This window comes from Cydia pomonella, chromosome 24 (assembly GCF_033807575.1).
Source record: "Cydia pomonella isolate Wapato2018A chromosome 24, ilCydPomo1, whole genome shotgun sequence".
Taxonomy (NCBI): domain Eukaryota; kingdom Metazoa; phylum Arthropoda; class Insecta; order Lepidoptera; family Tortricidae; genus Cydia; species Cydia pomonella.
Genome location: NC_084726.1, coordinates 9,877,823 through 9,892,052, shown reverse-complemented (window position 1 = coordinate 9,892,052; position 14,230 = coordinate 9,877,823). Strand labels below are relative to the sequence as shown.

General features: G+C 38.1%; 2 protein-coding genes across 3 annotated transcripts; both read right to left on the bottom strand.

The window, feature by feature from the left end:
• Positions 1-924: 924 nt before the first annotated feature.
• On the bottom strand, positions 925-3,710 carry LOC133531171 (uncharacterized). The gene is made up of 4 exons (XM_061869301.1): positions 3,399-3,710; positions 2,696-2,781; positions 2,207-2,375; positions 925-1,185 (listed from the first exon to the last, which is right to left on the bottom strand). Exons 1-4 carry the CDS (start codon positions 3,592-3,594, stop codon positions 1,118-1,120), a joined length of 519 nt encoding a protein of 172 aa, XP_061725285.1. The 5' UTR covers positions 3,595-3,710; the 3' UTR covers positions 925-1,117.
• Positions 3,711-5,483: 1,773 nt separating this feature from the next.
• On the bottom strand, positions 5,484-13,249 carry LOC133530994 (uncharacterized). Of its 2 annotated transcripts, XM_061869064.1 has the most exons (8): positions 13,077-13,242; positions 12,236-12,256; positions 10,508-10,534; positions 9,955-10,017; positions 9,110-9,187; positions 8,315-8,374; positions 6,817-6,890; positions 5,484-5,572 (listed from the first exon to the last, which is right to left on the bottom strand). In XM_061869064.1, exons 1-8 carry the CDS (start codon positions 13,149-13,151, stop codon positions 5,509-5,511), a joined length of 462 nt encoding a protein of 153 aa, XP_061725048.1. In that variant the 5' UTR covers positions 13,152-13,242; the 3' UTR covers positions 5,484-5,508. The 2 variants fall into 2 exon arrangements, with proteins under 2 accessions (XP_061725048.1, XP_061725049.1); XM_061869065.1 differs by lacking the exon at positions 9,955-10,017 and having other exon boundaries at positions 13,077-13,249.
• Positions 13,250-14,230: the final 981 nt, after the last annotated feature.

Below are 14,230 nucleotides of genomic sequence, written 5' to 3'. Positions count from 1 at the left end.
TATGTCCTCACAGGGCGTCATGGACTGACTTACTGAATTGTATTGCAACACCTTAATAATGTATGTACATGACTATACAATTAATAAATGAAATGAAATGAAATGAAATATTAATTATACTTATAGGATAAAGTTACAAAGTATAATCTATCAAATAGTATAGGACGATTGGCCTAATATTTAAGCAGAAGGTCCCGGGTTCGAATCCTGGTAAAGGCATTTATTTGTGTGATTATCACAAATATTAGTTCCTGAATTATGGGTGTTTTCTATGTGTATAAGTATGTATATTACATATCTATGTATTATATTTATCATCGTCTATTATCCACAACAAGCCTAATTGAGTTTACTGTGGGACTAGGTCAATTTGTAAAAGATTGACATATTTATATTTATTTATTATTTATCAGATGCAATCAACGGTTACGTGTGTGGATGCCTTAACACAGCTATTTCTACCTATTTCTGTTGGACAGATAGTTTTCATCTAAGTATTTGATTATCTTCCTTAATACGAACAAAATAAAGTCAGTGTTTCTAAATTATTTTATATAAATGACTCTCTCAGTGAGCATCATAAAAAATGCAAGTTGATTTTGGACCCGCCTGCTGAAAAGAGGTTAATGTTTTCACATTTAGTTTCTGGGGTCGATAGAAGTTGAGGTCAGTGGCGGGGCAAGACCAAAATGTAGTGTGGGCAAGGTACATTTAGCGAGGCCCTCTGGTGGCGCAAGCAATAAGGAATAATTTGTACGTTGCTTCCCAGTTACATGTATTTAAGGCGCGAGGCCCCTCGGACCGCGAGGCCGTAGGCGGTGGCCCACGTCCCCACGCTTAGCGCCGCCTTTGCTTGAGGTAATCAACATTCTGGAAATGTTTGAATGCAAAATGTAGCCTACATTGCCGTAATCAAACTATAAATTATAGAAAATTGTTTATTTCACACACTTAGCGCATAGAAGATACATTGAGATATTTCGTACATAAAGGGCATGAGCTGAGAGCAAACTGGAAAGTTATAGCACTTATTCTTCGATTTTCTTTTAAATATACTGTCGTTCATATTATTTGAATACCATATTACACTTTCCTTCTGTGCCGTTGGAGATCAATTTTATTCGCAATAAAATTCATTGCAGTTGGAATAATCGTACACAATCAAAAAACAGTAGAGGTTATAAACTGAAAGAAAAAAAATAAACTATGTTAAATCTGTATGAAAAATCGATCTTTCGTGACTACATTATTATATTTCAAGACTGATAAAGTTGGTGAGACGCAACTTTTTTTGAAATATATCCCACAGTTCAATATATCCCTTTATAACAGGGAGCTACACACTCAGGCTTACAGTTACAGGAGTCGTAGTATCTGTTGTAGCCATAGCCATAGGACACAGTATAATCTATTGATAAAAAAGGTTCTTCAAATAAAGGAGTGTATAGGTTTTTAAGGGGTCGGGAACACCTCTGGAGTTGCAGGCGTCCATAGGCTACGGTGACTGCTTACCATCAGGCGGGTCGTATGCTTGTTTGCCACCGACGTGGTATAAAACAAGATATGAAAAACGCGTGTGCCCGCGAAGGACAGAACATACGCAATGCGATGAAATTAAAAACAAGTTTTAAGATTCCTGACAATACACCATACACTACACAACTCACTTACGTAATTTGGTCGGGTGAAAACGGCGGGCAACAAAATACATCTAGTTGTCTACGTCACTTCGGACTTTTTAGAAGTAGGCAGACTAGTAGTCTATATGACCATTCAGTTCGGTCATTCATCCCCACCCCCACGTAACGTCATATCCAGTAGCTACTATATTCATGGTTGTAGCCCTAAGTCAGTGGCAGTATATAAAGCTCTTAAGCCGTGGACTGGACGCAAGCGGCGCGCGGCGCGGCAAGCAGAAAACCAAACGTTTGGCCTTGATTCGCTACTCGCCGCGCAGTGCGCTACTTGCGTTCATTCCGCGGCCTGAGGCCTGAGTGGCGAGCATCCAGCGGCGCGTTCGGCGGAGCGTTCAGCGCAGCGTAGCGTCGAGCGTCCAAGGTATTTCAGCAGTGTACACTGAGCCCGCTCGCATACTTTGCATTTGTGTAATATATACGCCACGCCGTAGGTACGCCCCAGTTGAACTCTCATTTTTGTACTTTTGCAGTGCCTTTAGAATAATAAAATAAAAAGAAAGTACACTTACGTGTCAATGAAATTGGGATAGCTATTAAGTTATACCAGGGACCAACCGGTTCTAATTTACCGGGGGCAGGACCCTGTATTTTAATTAACAGTACTGCGCAAGCTATTAAATCAGTGATGATTTTTATCCCAAGTATTTTTGCGTATGTATTTTTCGCCCATTCCATATCCTGTAAAAAGGTAATAATGAATGCTTGACTAATAATACCACCTATCCGCGTCAGCGTGTATGTTCTCCCCAATATTTCGTGCATAAGTTACAAGAAACTCATTGGAAAAACCTTATTTTATGAAGTAGCGAAGTCACTTTATTCTTGCTTAGAGTTAGATATACACATAATAATATTGTATCTCACGAGCCTTATAGGTATTCAGCATAAATAATGTTAATATGCCTATATGCAAAACAGATAACGCGAATGTAATGGTTCGTTTAATTCGCTAATCACATTGGTTGAGAGCAACAACATACACATACGCATGAGATTACCTGAGCAATTCCAAAAATGAGAAAAAGTACGCTGCAGATTGCTGGAATCCCAACATTCGTGTATATAACAACAGCCCGCCAGCCTCCTGAAATGATTCAAGCAATAAGAAAGCTGTGTAATGTGTGTAGTGACCAAAGCACACGCGTTTCATACGACGTTTTTCAACTCACTTGCGAGGAAAACAGAAACTTTCATATTAATCAAATGTTAATTCTTAAATCGGTAAGTATGCAGTGTTGCATCTGTCATACTGCCTGCCGCCCCTCGCCCCGGCGGGTGGGGCGCCAGCTCCCGCCAGTCCACGTTGCAAAATCTACTCGATCAATTTAAGAAGGCTCCGTTTCCATATATATTATTAGCAATCAGTTACCTTCTTAACTCAGTCGGATAATATAATGAAAAAGCACGAGTGTTATAATATAATAAACTGAAAGAGCACGTGTGTATCTAGGATTATTAGCCAAAAATCGGTGCAATATAAACGCCGTTATGAGCAAGTGAAAAAGGAGGTTACTATAGTATTTTCAACACTAGGACGATTTTATAACACCCCATAAGAAAACTTACTGGAATACATTGGGTTTGAAATATATGTCACGCGAGTGATTAAAACACGTGAGTTAAATCGTGTTTTTAAATATTCCCTGCTGGTCTACCAAATTTTTCCTAATGTGTGTAGTGTAAAAACGTCTGCGTGCGTACCAAATCCGTCGTACTTTTGAACCATGTAGACCAATAACGGCACTAGGATTGTTAAGATCGCGATTACAATACTGCCGCTCCGCAAACTGAACGTGAAACAGCATTTCCCCAGCCACGGCATGACTGAAATCAAACGAATCACGTCATTCCATTTGACCGCATGTTTCGCTTCTCTCCAACATATACGAGTAGCCATTGGGATATATCTATGGATGAGCCTCACGGGCAATAAAAATTGGCCCCATTTTATTGTACAGCGGGTCGCGCACACGAATTCGAGCCGATCGTGCAGTCTAACGCCACAACTCGATTGTCGAGTTCACATCAAATTAAAACAAAAATATTACTTTGCTAATCCGTGAAAAGATAACGTGCTAGTCAATCAGTGCTAGCCCGTTATACATACTGGCGTATTTTTACATGCAATTAATGTTCCCACCCTCCCACCGTAAAAATAAATACGCAAATAAATATAAGCCCACCACCAAAAGTACAAAACTTGACACGTGCTTCGCCTCTGTACGAGTCATCCTCAGGAGATGCTGGAATTGCTGGAGATGTTGACGATCTGACGTCCAACAACTTGATCTGTCGACTCGCATCTCGCATGTTATACGTATGTTTCGCGTATTAGAAAAGTAATATTTTTTGCTTTAATTAGTATGGATTTTCGCAAAGTAATGCCTGATTCCATGCTTTCATTATGACATGACATGATGTCCAATTCATATGAAATAACAAGGTTAAATAACTGCTGACACCCAATGCCGGATTTAGAGGTCTGGAGGCCTCGGGCAATAAAGGTGTGGAGGCCCCCGGGCCCCAAATTTTTCCAAAATTTAAAATGGTAAATTTTCCGAATTCTCTTATGTGGAGGCAGTAGCCCCGGTTGCCCTCCCCTAAATCCGGCCCTGCTGACACCTTCCACCTACAAACTTTATAAACGGCTAAAAATTACCTTGGTTGGATGGAGTACCTACTACAAATGTTAGGTACACCTATACATAAAATATTATCATAAATTGATCAGAAAAACGCAGGTTTTAAAATGTTTTGGTACAGGATACGTTGTTTCTGAATTTACTAGTTGCTAAGTAACAATATGGTGATTTGTTATCCTTCATGTCTTCTCTTAGTTTTGCTTTAGGGACTTACGTTTTAAAATCCCAAAATCCTTTTTCTTTTGATATTAACTTTACTCTGCTTCTGAAAATTTGTTAATCAACATCTGATAATTACATGACAGATGAAAGTTTATGTCGTTATGGTTTATGCCAAACACAGTTTAAGGACGTTCTGAACAAATAATATAATACTCACCAGAATATTATAATTCTTTGATGACACTGTCCCACTTTATCATTGCAAAGTCTTTGCAGAGTGGTGCAGGGTTAGCTTAGTTCGACTCTACAGGTACTCTGCATGGAATTTGCAATAACAAAGTCTAGTATGTATGACATCGTTTGCCTGAGGCCATCCGACTGGAAACTGATTGATGTATATTTAAAAGGAAATTAAAAATATATTTACTAAACACTGCCATAATGTTTACTTTAAATTATTCCTGCAGACAAACTGTCAAAAACAGTCTTGTGGTATATTTAATCGCAAAAAATAAATAATAATGTCAAATTTCTATGAGAAAAAGTCATGAAAAAGTTGCATTTTATCCACACGTGTGGCAAAGTAATCTTATGCAAATTTCGAGTCTTTTCTTTAGGTTAGCTGGTAAAATTGACTTTTAAATGATGATTTTGAATGAGAAATATTTAATAACGTTGGATGGATTAGATTTTGTTTGATATTTTACAGTTAGAATTTCCCTCGCGTTGGTGTGGTGAATTTTGATTTTTTATATGTTTTCCGAACAAAGCTCGCGGTCTCCCAGATATCACATACATATTTTTATACAAAGAAATATATGCGGTAAAGCTAAATAAAAGGATTTAAAAAAATATAAAAACGATAATAACATATTTCTTCCACTATTATATAAACTAGGCACAACCAAAGACCATCATTCAACGCGTGAGGTTATAATGATTCGGGTAGAGATAGGATCTCAATAATAAATCAAACGCAGAGTTTTGTTAATACTTCATATTTTATTTCACTCCACACTTGCTATTGTTTCACTCAAAGGTTTGAGGCGAAAAGTTCGAGGATAATCCCGCCTGTAAAATAAAATACCCATAGGGACATTGTTGAGCCATTTAGGATTCTAGCTAAATTGGACATCCATAGCGTAAGTATTGAACAACCAATTTAGCTAGGACTCTAAATGGCTCAACTATCACAGAGCGTGACTGTACATTTTAAACTTAATGTAAAATAGATGTCATACACGAAATAAATAAATAAATAATCAGTGGCCAGTAAATTTTATCGAGATGTCAGATAATAACGAATAGTCCTTTGTTACTTCGCTAGGTCTTCTTTGGGTTTGTCTTGTCTGGTATCGACCTCGCGTCTTCTGCAATCGCGGCAGACGCCACAAGCACTAGGCTATCCACCCCCTACAACCCTGAAGTAGACAAGAGGCGCTTCTTAGATTTTTTAACCTTATAGGTTCACATACAGGTTGTTTTTTCAACGCTAAAATTTATTTTGTGAGTTGAATTTATATATTGAAATATTAATACATTTTGACTATGGGACCAACAAAAAAAAAATTGGCTGTTTCACATATTTTGTATGATCAGATGTCAATGTTTATGGAAAAGCCAACATTTTTTTGCGATATCGGGATTGGTCTTAAAATAAAAGTAGCTCAGTTTTGCGAGTAGAATCCAACCCTGCATTTAAAGCCTATAAGTAAGTAAGTTAATACGGTAGGTAGGTAAGGTAGATAGTAAGTGTAAGTTTATAGTGGAAGTTTAAGCTAGGTAGTAAGTAGTGTAAGTTTTTGTACAGTACGCTGTACAAAACCTACTTAGACTTCGACAAGTTTCATTATACGCCGCGTAGCCAACGTGTCAATCGCTTACTTTCCGTAGCGACCGAAACGCAATAGTTGACCGAAACGCGGTTTGGCTGATCAGATATCGATATTTTCCATGGGAGTGCCTTTTTTTTGCGATTTCAGGGTCAGTTCCATAGTAAAAGTTGCTCAGACTGACCTATTCAAACGTCTCGTATATATTATACTATTTATACTCCTACGGCCCAGGTTCAGAGTTCTGTTTCTGTTTGACCTGAATAGATTCAGGTAATAATATTTTAGGGGTATTGTAATATTGATTAGGGCTTGCCATAATGCCAAATATATCCACAGAATAACCGTAATTATTTTGTACTAGTATTATCACATTGGGTATTTTCTGCAAGTCTCTATTTTAATACTCGGGCTTTCACTTCCAATTAATTTTGTCCTAGTACTACTCGTACTAGTAACCCAGGAGATTATAGATATATGTACCTTGACCGGGACTCCCAACAGAGTGTCGCTGCGGATCGCCACCCGACGGCAATGTTTTTCAAAATACATTCCACCTGGAAATGTACACCATACTACATTTAACCCTTTTCCAGGCATAGTACGATTTATCGACCACATACGCGCCATTAGAATTTCAACTTTAGCATTCCGATTTAAGGTTCAAATTAGATTACACTTTCAGGAAATGTTAATTGTCTTCAAATGCAAAATCATCAAAGCTGTGCATATAAGAAACAATGCCTTTTTTTTAACAGCTTAGGGTTTGAGGCGTAAAAATCATTTCATATAATTCATACTATAAGTATCAACTCATGTGCCTATATGTATGGAAGTAGAATTAGGACGTTCAAATAATAGTATTAATTATTTACTTCTAAATGAAGATATTCGAGGTAATTTTGGCCACAGGCCATAGTTGGGACTTTTAGGCCTATAGTTGTATCTAAATTTAATCGGCAGCCGCTATATTTATCCCCCTTTGTCCCTCGTCCCTCTGTCCCTGCTCCCACTGCTAGCCCGAGTCTGCTGCAGCACCAACAGGATCCTGATTCCTGAGCGCATTCACGGACCGCTGGGATTCAGCGTTGATGCGTCTATGGACGCAGCTCCGTGTCTCGCCCTCCACTTAGCTACCTAAGTGGAGCGCATAGTAGATTATGTTTTATTTGTAAGTGCGAAAAATAGGAAATTTTCTTAATTGCGAATTACTTATTCGCACCTGTGTCTTCCAACGTTTTACAGTACCTACATATGACCCTTAAATTTTCGACGTAATGTGTTGTTTATCGCGCTAGAGCGGTAAAGTAGCACCATTGTATTGTAAATGTATTTTTAAACACACTTGCTCGTAACCTGGAACTCACCGAGAGCTGAAAGCGAGCCACTTGTATTACAATGTACTATTATTTTGATTCAGATTTATTTATTATTATTTGTTATTCATTAAGTGTTATTTAAAAAATACTAAAAATATATTTTATCTTGAATATTTTGCTCCAATCATGTTCGGCTCGGACAACAGATCTTCCTGGTTCCTGCGGAGTCTCCAGGTTCCATCCTCTCCACGTGTGGGTCCTAGGATATTTCGGTAGATCTTCCTCTCAGCTACCAGCCGAAACGAAAGGAAACAAAAGCCGCCACACTCCGATGGCTCGGGCTTGTAGTCCGGATGGGTGAGGATCGTGCAGTCTGGAGGGCGTACTCTGCATGGAGTTCCAAATGGCCGAAGACCGTTTGGACGCCCTAGGTATCGTTGGAGAGACGAAGTTCAAAAGACCTTAGCGAACTGGGCGCCGACGACTGAACAGAGACGGTTTTGGACAGAGAAGCATGGCGGTCTTTGGTGTCGGAGGCCAAGATTCACTACGGGTCGCTGCGCCACAGCAGTAAGAACCTAAGTAAGTAAGTTATTTTGCTACTAACCATGCTATGTAATGTAAAAATTCTGAAATAAATAAATTGAAATTAATATAAGTACCAGTTCTAGTTTTCCTTCAACTTCCGATTTTTCGTGCTGTGGCTTGAAAATGTGTTGCTTCTGAAAATTTCCAAATTTTAATTAAACAGGGTTAAGTTATTCAAAAATACAAGTCTAATAGAGTCAGACTAAGCTAAGCTGGCAGTGATTTAGATAGCCCAGACGGTGCCAGTGTTAAGTAAACGTCATAATTTAATAGAATTTTGACGTTTAAAATAACAATTTCACCGTCTGGGCTATCTGAAGCGCTGCCAACATAGCTTGGTCTGACTCTATGTATTTAAAATGGCAACTGGACAGTTTTTAAATCAGATTAATTTTCTCGCTTTGCTTGCATACGTAATGGAAATTTAATGTAAAGTTGTAACAGACGGGCGTACCGGACCGCGATGTTATCTCTTTCTCGCTCCCACTTACAGCTGCGTTTTTAACGGACGTTCAGCGAACCACCACTCGATAGACAAACTTCGGACCAAGGTCGCGGTCCAATAATTCCGTCTGTAAAGCTTTTAGCGAGCAAAAAGGTGGAGAAAAGGTGCATTCGCGGCATTCGCCAGATCAGAGGGCCTACCGCGAAACACGTTCGACGTGTTGCCTCTCTGTCACACTTACGTACGAAATTACAAGTGCGACAAAGAGGCAACACGTAGAACGTGGTTCGCGGTAGGCCCTCAGTGACCCTAACGCGACAAACGAAAATCTAAATTTAGTTATCTGCCACCCTATCGCTCTTGCAGATACCTACAAATAATACAAATGCAAATAATAATATATTGCAGGTACAAATGATATTACCTTCTGTACTGTGACGCAGTACTCCCGACCGAAGCTAGGCAAGCACAATTCTAGCTTCCCTTCCCCATCTTCCTTTACCTGGATTAAAATGAACGTATTGTTAAAATGCCGCCAGCATCCTTGGTACAATGCCTCAAGGGCCTATTTAAGATTTAAGCTAGTTATAGCCCTCTGTATACATATATCTATTATATAAATAAATATTTTAATTAAGAAATGCTTTTAGGTACTAGATTTCATGAACTATACAAGTACTTTAGATGTACCTAGTTACAAGATGATTCTAACAAGTCGACAATAAGGCTAGTTTTAGTGTCATGCGGACCGTCAGTACGGATCGCTCCGTACGGACCAATATGTATTTAGCTTATGGAGCATTTTAGAGTAATGCGGGCAGGTCCGTAGGGAGTGTACGGATGACCGTCCGCACGGACAGCTCCGCAGCCGTCCGCACGGTGCGTCCGTGCCGCCGAACTATCCGCGCGGACCGCTGCTCACGTGCCTCTGCCTGCAGTGAGCATTTTTATTACCATGTGCCCAATTGCAACCCAATACGACTTCACAATCTGATATATTTATAACTAGCTTTTGCCCGCAACTTCATTTTGTGTTTTTTTTTTTTTTTTTTATAAGCACCTTTACGTGATCGTCGCCGTAGCCTCCGGACGTCTCCAATTCCAGAGGAATTACATGCGCATCGTTAAAAAAATTAGACTGTGACAAGGATAAAGCTTTTTCTCCGACTCCTACTGAGACTTCCATAAGTTCATCTGGATCATTTCTCTCATTTCATTTCTATATTATTGCACCTCTATGTTTGGCATAGTTGCTATAATAGTACGTACCTTAACTGAGTTATCTTCTGGGTTAAAACTAATTATTTCTTCATAGTCGTCTTCTATCACAAACTGTTATTAGAAAAAAAGACTCAAATTAAAATAGAACCAAGCTAAATTTGCACTCGGCAATAATAGAGAAAAGAAAGATTGCGCCCGTTTCTCCATACAAACGTATGGAGTTCCCACTTTCCTCTGGATATTTTTATTTTTTTATTTGACATGGAGAACCAACAGCTATAACTATACTAATAACGACATTATGGACATTATTATATTGACATTATGGAAAATATTCTTACATAATTTTATGTTTACTCACCATAATAGCTATTGTAAAAATTAGGAGAGAAAACTGATTTTATAAAAAACTCTTATACTTAATAATTAAAAAACGAAAAAAATCAAACGTACGGTACGTGCGGTTAACATATGTCAAATCGGGTCAAAATATTTTCAATAATGTTAATGTCCAGAGAGGAAAATGAGGACTACGTTTGTAAGAAAATGTGGTTTCGCGCGGGTCGTCCACTGTCGTCTTAAGAACATCTTTTATACGTACCTCTTCTTTGGATCCCAACAATTTGAGCTAAAATTACATAAATATATTACAATTTATTTTAAACCGAAATATATGTCATATACGAAGGAAAAAAATGACGAAGACCTCCAATGTGCAGTGGAATAAAACGAGCGTCCTGTGCCCCTAGTGTAAATTTATTCGACGAGCGACGAGACGGCCGGCCGCCCTGGTATAAGACTGATATAAGCAGAAACCGGTTTTTATTGTTCTAAACCGGTTAATCTGATAAGAGCTTCATGAATATTCTCCTAAAAACAGGTTTAAAAATAAAGGTTTTACGAAAGAAACCGAAGCTTTTGCGCCAAGTACATCATAACGGTTTGGAAATTTTACCGGACTCCGAGCCTTGTGATACAGTTTCATTCATGGTCCTAGTTCTATTATTTTGGGAGATATTCTAGTTTTTCATACTAACCCGTGTATACACGCGTAACACGTAGCACCCTCTACGTACTACGGCCTAGCGCTTACTGACCCTCGGAGGCCAATTCGAACTATACAATATCGTTTGTTTTTGATACGACACGAGATTGACACTACTCATCTCGTGCCGTGCAAGTATAAGTATAGTATACACGGTAGTATAGACACCTCCGAGGGGCATAAAAAAGGCGTTTGTAAGTAAAGTTTGTTCTTTTTAGGGTTCCGTAGTCAACTAGGAACCCTTATAGTTTCGCCATGTCCGTCTGTCTGTCTGTCTGTCTGTCCGAGGCTTTGCTCCGTGGTCGTTAGTGCTAGAAAGCTGAAATTTGGCATGGATGTATAAATCAATAAAGCCGACAAAGTCGTAGAATAAAATCAAAAAATTTAATTTTTTTAGGTTACCTCCCCTACACGTAAAGTGGGGGTGAAATTTTTTTTTTCGCTTCAACCCTAGAGTGTGGGGTATCGTTGGAAAGGTCTTTCGAAACTAATAGGGGTTTTCAAGAAATATTTTTTGATAAAGTGAATATATTCGGAGATAATCGCTCCGAAAGAAAAAAAAAATGTGCCCCCCCCCCTCTAACTTTTGAACCATAGGTCCAAAAAAAAATGAAAAAAATCGTAGAAGTAGAGCTTAAGAAAGACATTAAATGAAAACTATAGCGGACATGATCAGTTTAGCTGTTTTTGAGTTATCGCAAAAAAAAATCCCTTCATAGTAAAAATACTTACTTTAATTAGGTACTGATTATGCAAATTTGCCTATTTGTTTAACTCGGGTGAAAGGTACCGTTTCATCCCTTGGTTAACAATTTACTATACTTTAAGCTCCAGTTTAGCTTATTGTGACGGAAGAGTAACTACGGAACCCCACACTGAGCGTGGCCCGACATGCTCTTGTTTTTATATATTTAAAAGATAAAAAAAACAGTTTACTTTAAACTTTAATGTCTGTCAGAAGGTATGTCTAAACCAAGCCACACAATGGCAGCGTCACACCTAAAAAGGCGTTTGTTACTAAGTTATAACCAAATACAATTCTCTTTTGTTTTAACAGAAACAAATTTTCAAAAAAAATGTTTTTTATCTCTAAAACAAGATCGATTTGAGGCAACTTTAAAAAAGCCAGACCAGAAATATATGATCATTGTCAAGAGGGCGCTGTTATCTCATGTATAGGGTGACAGTTCAGTTTAGTATGGAAATTTTAGTTCCATACTAAACTGAACCTTTAAAATCTGTCGGGTTAAATTGGCCCACAGTGTATAATGAATGTTTACAAACCTTTTGTTTGAGCATCTTTATCTGAAAAAAAAAATGTCTCGAATTTAGTAACGTTAGGTACAGTTGAAATTAAATATACACTGAAAATCCCAGATCCCGATTTATACTAAGCATACCTCTATCTATATTGTGAAAGCGTTGAAGTGCGTGTTCAGATATTCTTGAGCGGTTAGAAAATGTCCAATATTAAGAGGGGCAAAATTTCTAAGGCAAGTGGGTTATCATTTGAAAGAGGTGTAATTGTACATTCCAACACATTTTTTTTGTATAGTAAAAAATACCATTCAATATATTTTTGAATTTTTTACGTAATATTAACATTACTATAAATTTTACATAGCCGTGCGCATTGGAGGGTCTTCCATGCTGTGGCCTGAATCGGAAACCTATAATTACTTTTTGACATGTGTCAGCTTACCCTTCTCATTTGAAAAAGACTATAAGTACGGAAGGTGGACATAAGGAACGAAATCTCCATGTACCAAAAAGTGTCATCAAAAAACTTTAAATACGTGGCGCTACAAAACCTAGAGTACTTGAACAAAAAAATCAAATCATAGACAGCGCAATTCACTCCGTCAATGGCGCCTAGGTTCTTAGCTACTCCAGCGCTACTCTGGCGAGATTTGGAACTATTAATTATAGCTGACAGCTGGACACTTTTGCAACAGTTCTACCATAAGAGATGCCACTACTCTTAATTCCACACTCCATAACTATAAGGCTACCGTCACTAAGCCGGTGACGAGCGGAGATGACAGGAATCAACCAATAGCGTTGGTTGTAATCTCTCGTCTTCGCCTCAGTGGCCTCAGCCTAAGAAAGTATTATATAATCTTACGTGTTCATTATTGTCATCGTAATATTCTATTCCCCGTGCCCAGGGCACAAGCGCACACAGCAGCAGAAACCACATCTATGAATTAACGGTTATCAATTTATCATGCACTATTGTAGGTGCATTGAGGGTGCATGTCGGGTGCAGAAATAAACTTGTCTGTAGCTAGGACACGAGGGTGATTCTACGTTCATCGCAATATTTTGTATTTGAGAATGTATTCTACATATACAGTAGGGTGATCCAACTTTGTATGGAGAAAAAATAAGTATAATAAGTTTTATCTCCACAAAGCTCCCTGTATTCCATTATGAGATAGTCATCTATATACCGTATGAACTCATTTGCTTAAGATTTAGTGGTCACTATGATTTTTATATTTGCAACAAATAAAAACACACAAGTAAAAAAATATAAATGAAACCCAAAAGTTACATTTATGACCAGCAAATTTTTTAAATAATCTTAGTTAATAGATAAAACGTATAAAGAGCAATTAAAACATCTCCAAAGAAGAATTATTGATGGGTCAAATTATTTTCATACATGTTTGTACGGCAGAATTGTTTTATTTATTTTGGCATGGATATTTTTTTCGTAAATTGGATTTTAAAAAACCTAGGATATTTTGATATCGCTTTGGTATTTTAAGGGCCCAACCAAAGAGCCTAGCCAAAATGACAGTCGTACATCGACAAACGCCAAACGTAAGGAAAAAAGTATAGGAAACATGCATGAACTGTAGGAGGCAGCACAGGAGCCGTCAGATTTTTGGCGCGAGGCGTAAATGTGATGTTTATTGTTCCGATGGAGCCCACAAGATGGCAGAACCTATTATGCACAAGAATACACGTGACGTGTAAATGTACATGTTTAGGTATAATTCTGACACACTGACCACAAGATAGCAGACCCTCCAACGCGCACGGTCCCTATCGGGATGACAGATGTTATGAAAAGTCGGACTATTTAATTATTTATATATTATTTTTACAAGCTTTTATTTGACTTGCAATGTTTATATGTTTGCAAGCTACATTAGACCCACTTCCCATTATTCAATTGAACTGAAACTTCTCATACATATATAAATCTGGTGACAGTGCAATATTATGGTACCTAGTACAGTCAGCATCAATAGTAGGGGATGAAACAAT

Excerpts from the sequence above, each read along its gene's own strand:
- LOC133530994 (XM_061869064.1), bottom strand. The coding sequence starts at position 13,151 with ATGTGGTTTCTGCTGCTGTGTGCGCTTGTGCCCTGGGCACGGGGAATA. Across the intron at positions 10,535-12,235 it reads TAAAGATGCTCAAACAAAAG|CTCAAATTGTTGGGATCCAA; the intron begins GTTTGTAAACAT and ends ATGTAATTTTAG. Across the intron at positions 8,375-9,109 it reads ACTGCGTCACAGTACAGAAG|AAGCAACACATTTTCAAGCC; the intron begins GTAATATCATTT and ends GGAAATTTTCAG.
- LOC133531171 (XM_061869301.1), bottom strand. The coding sequence starts at position 3,594 with ATGGCTACTCGTATATGTTGGAGAGAAGCGAAACATGCGGTCAAATGG. Across the intron at positions 2,782-3,398 it reads TCAAAAGTACGACGGATTTG|GAGGCTGGCGGGCTGTTGTT; the intron begins GTACGCACGCAG and ends GAATCATTTCAG. Across the intron at positions 2,376-2,695 it reads TCATTTTTGGAATTGCTCAG|GATATGGAATGGGCGAAAAA; the intron begins GTAATCTCATGC and ends ACCTTTTTACAG.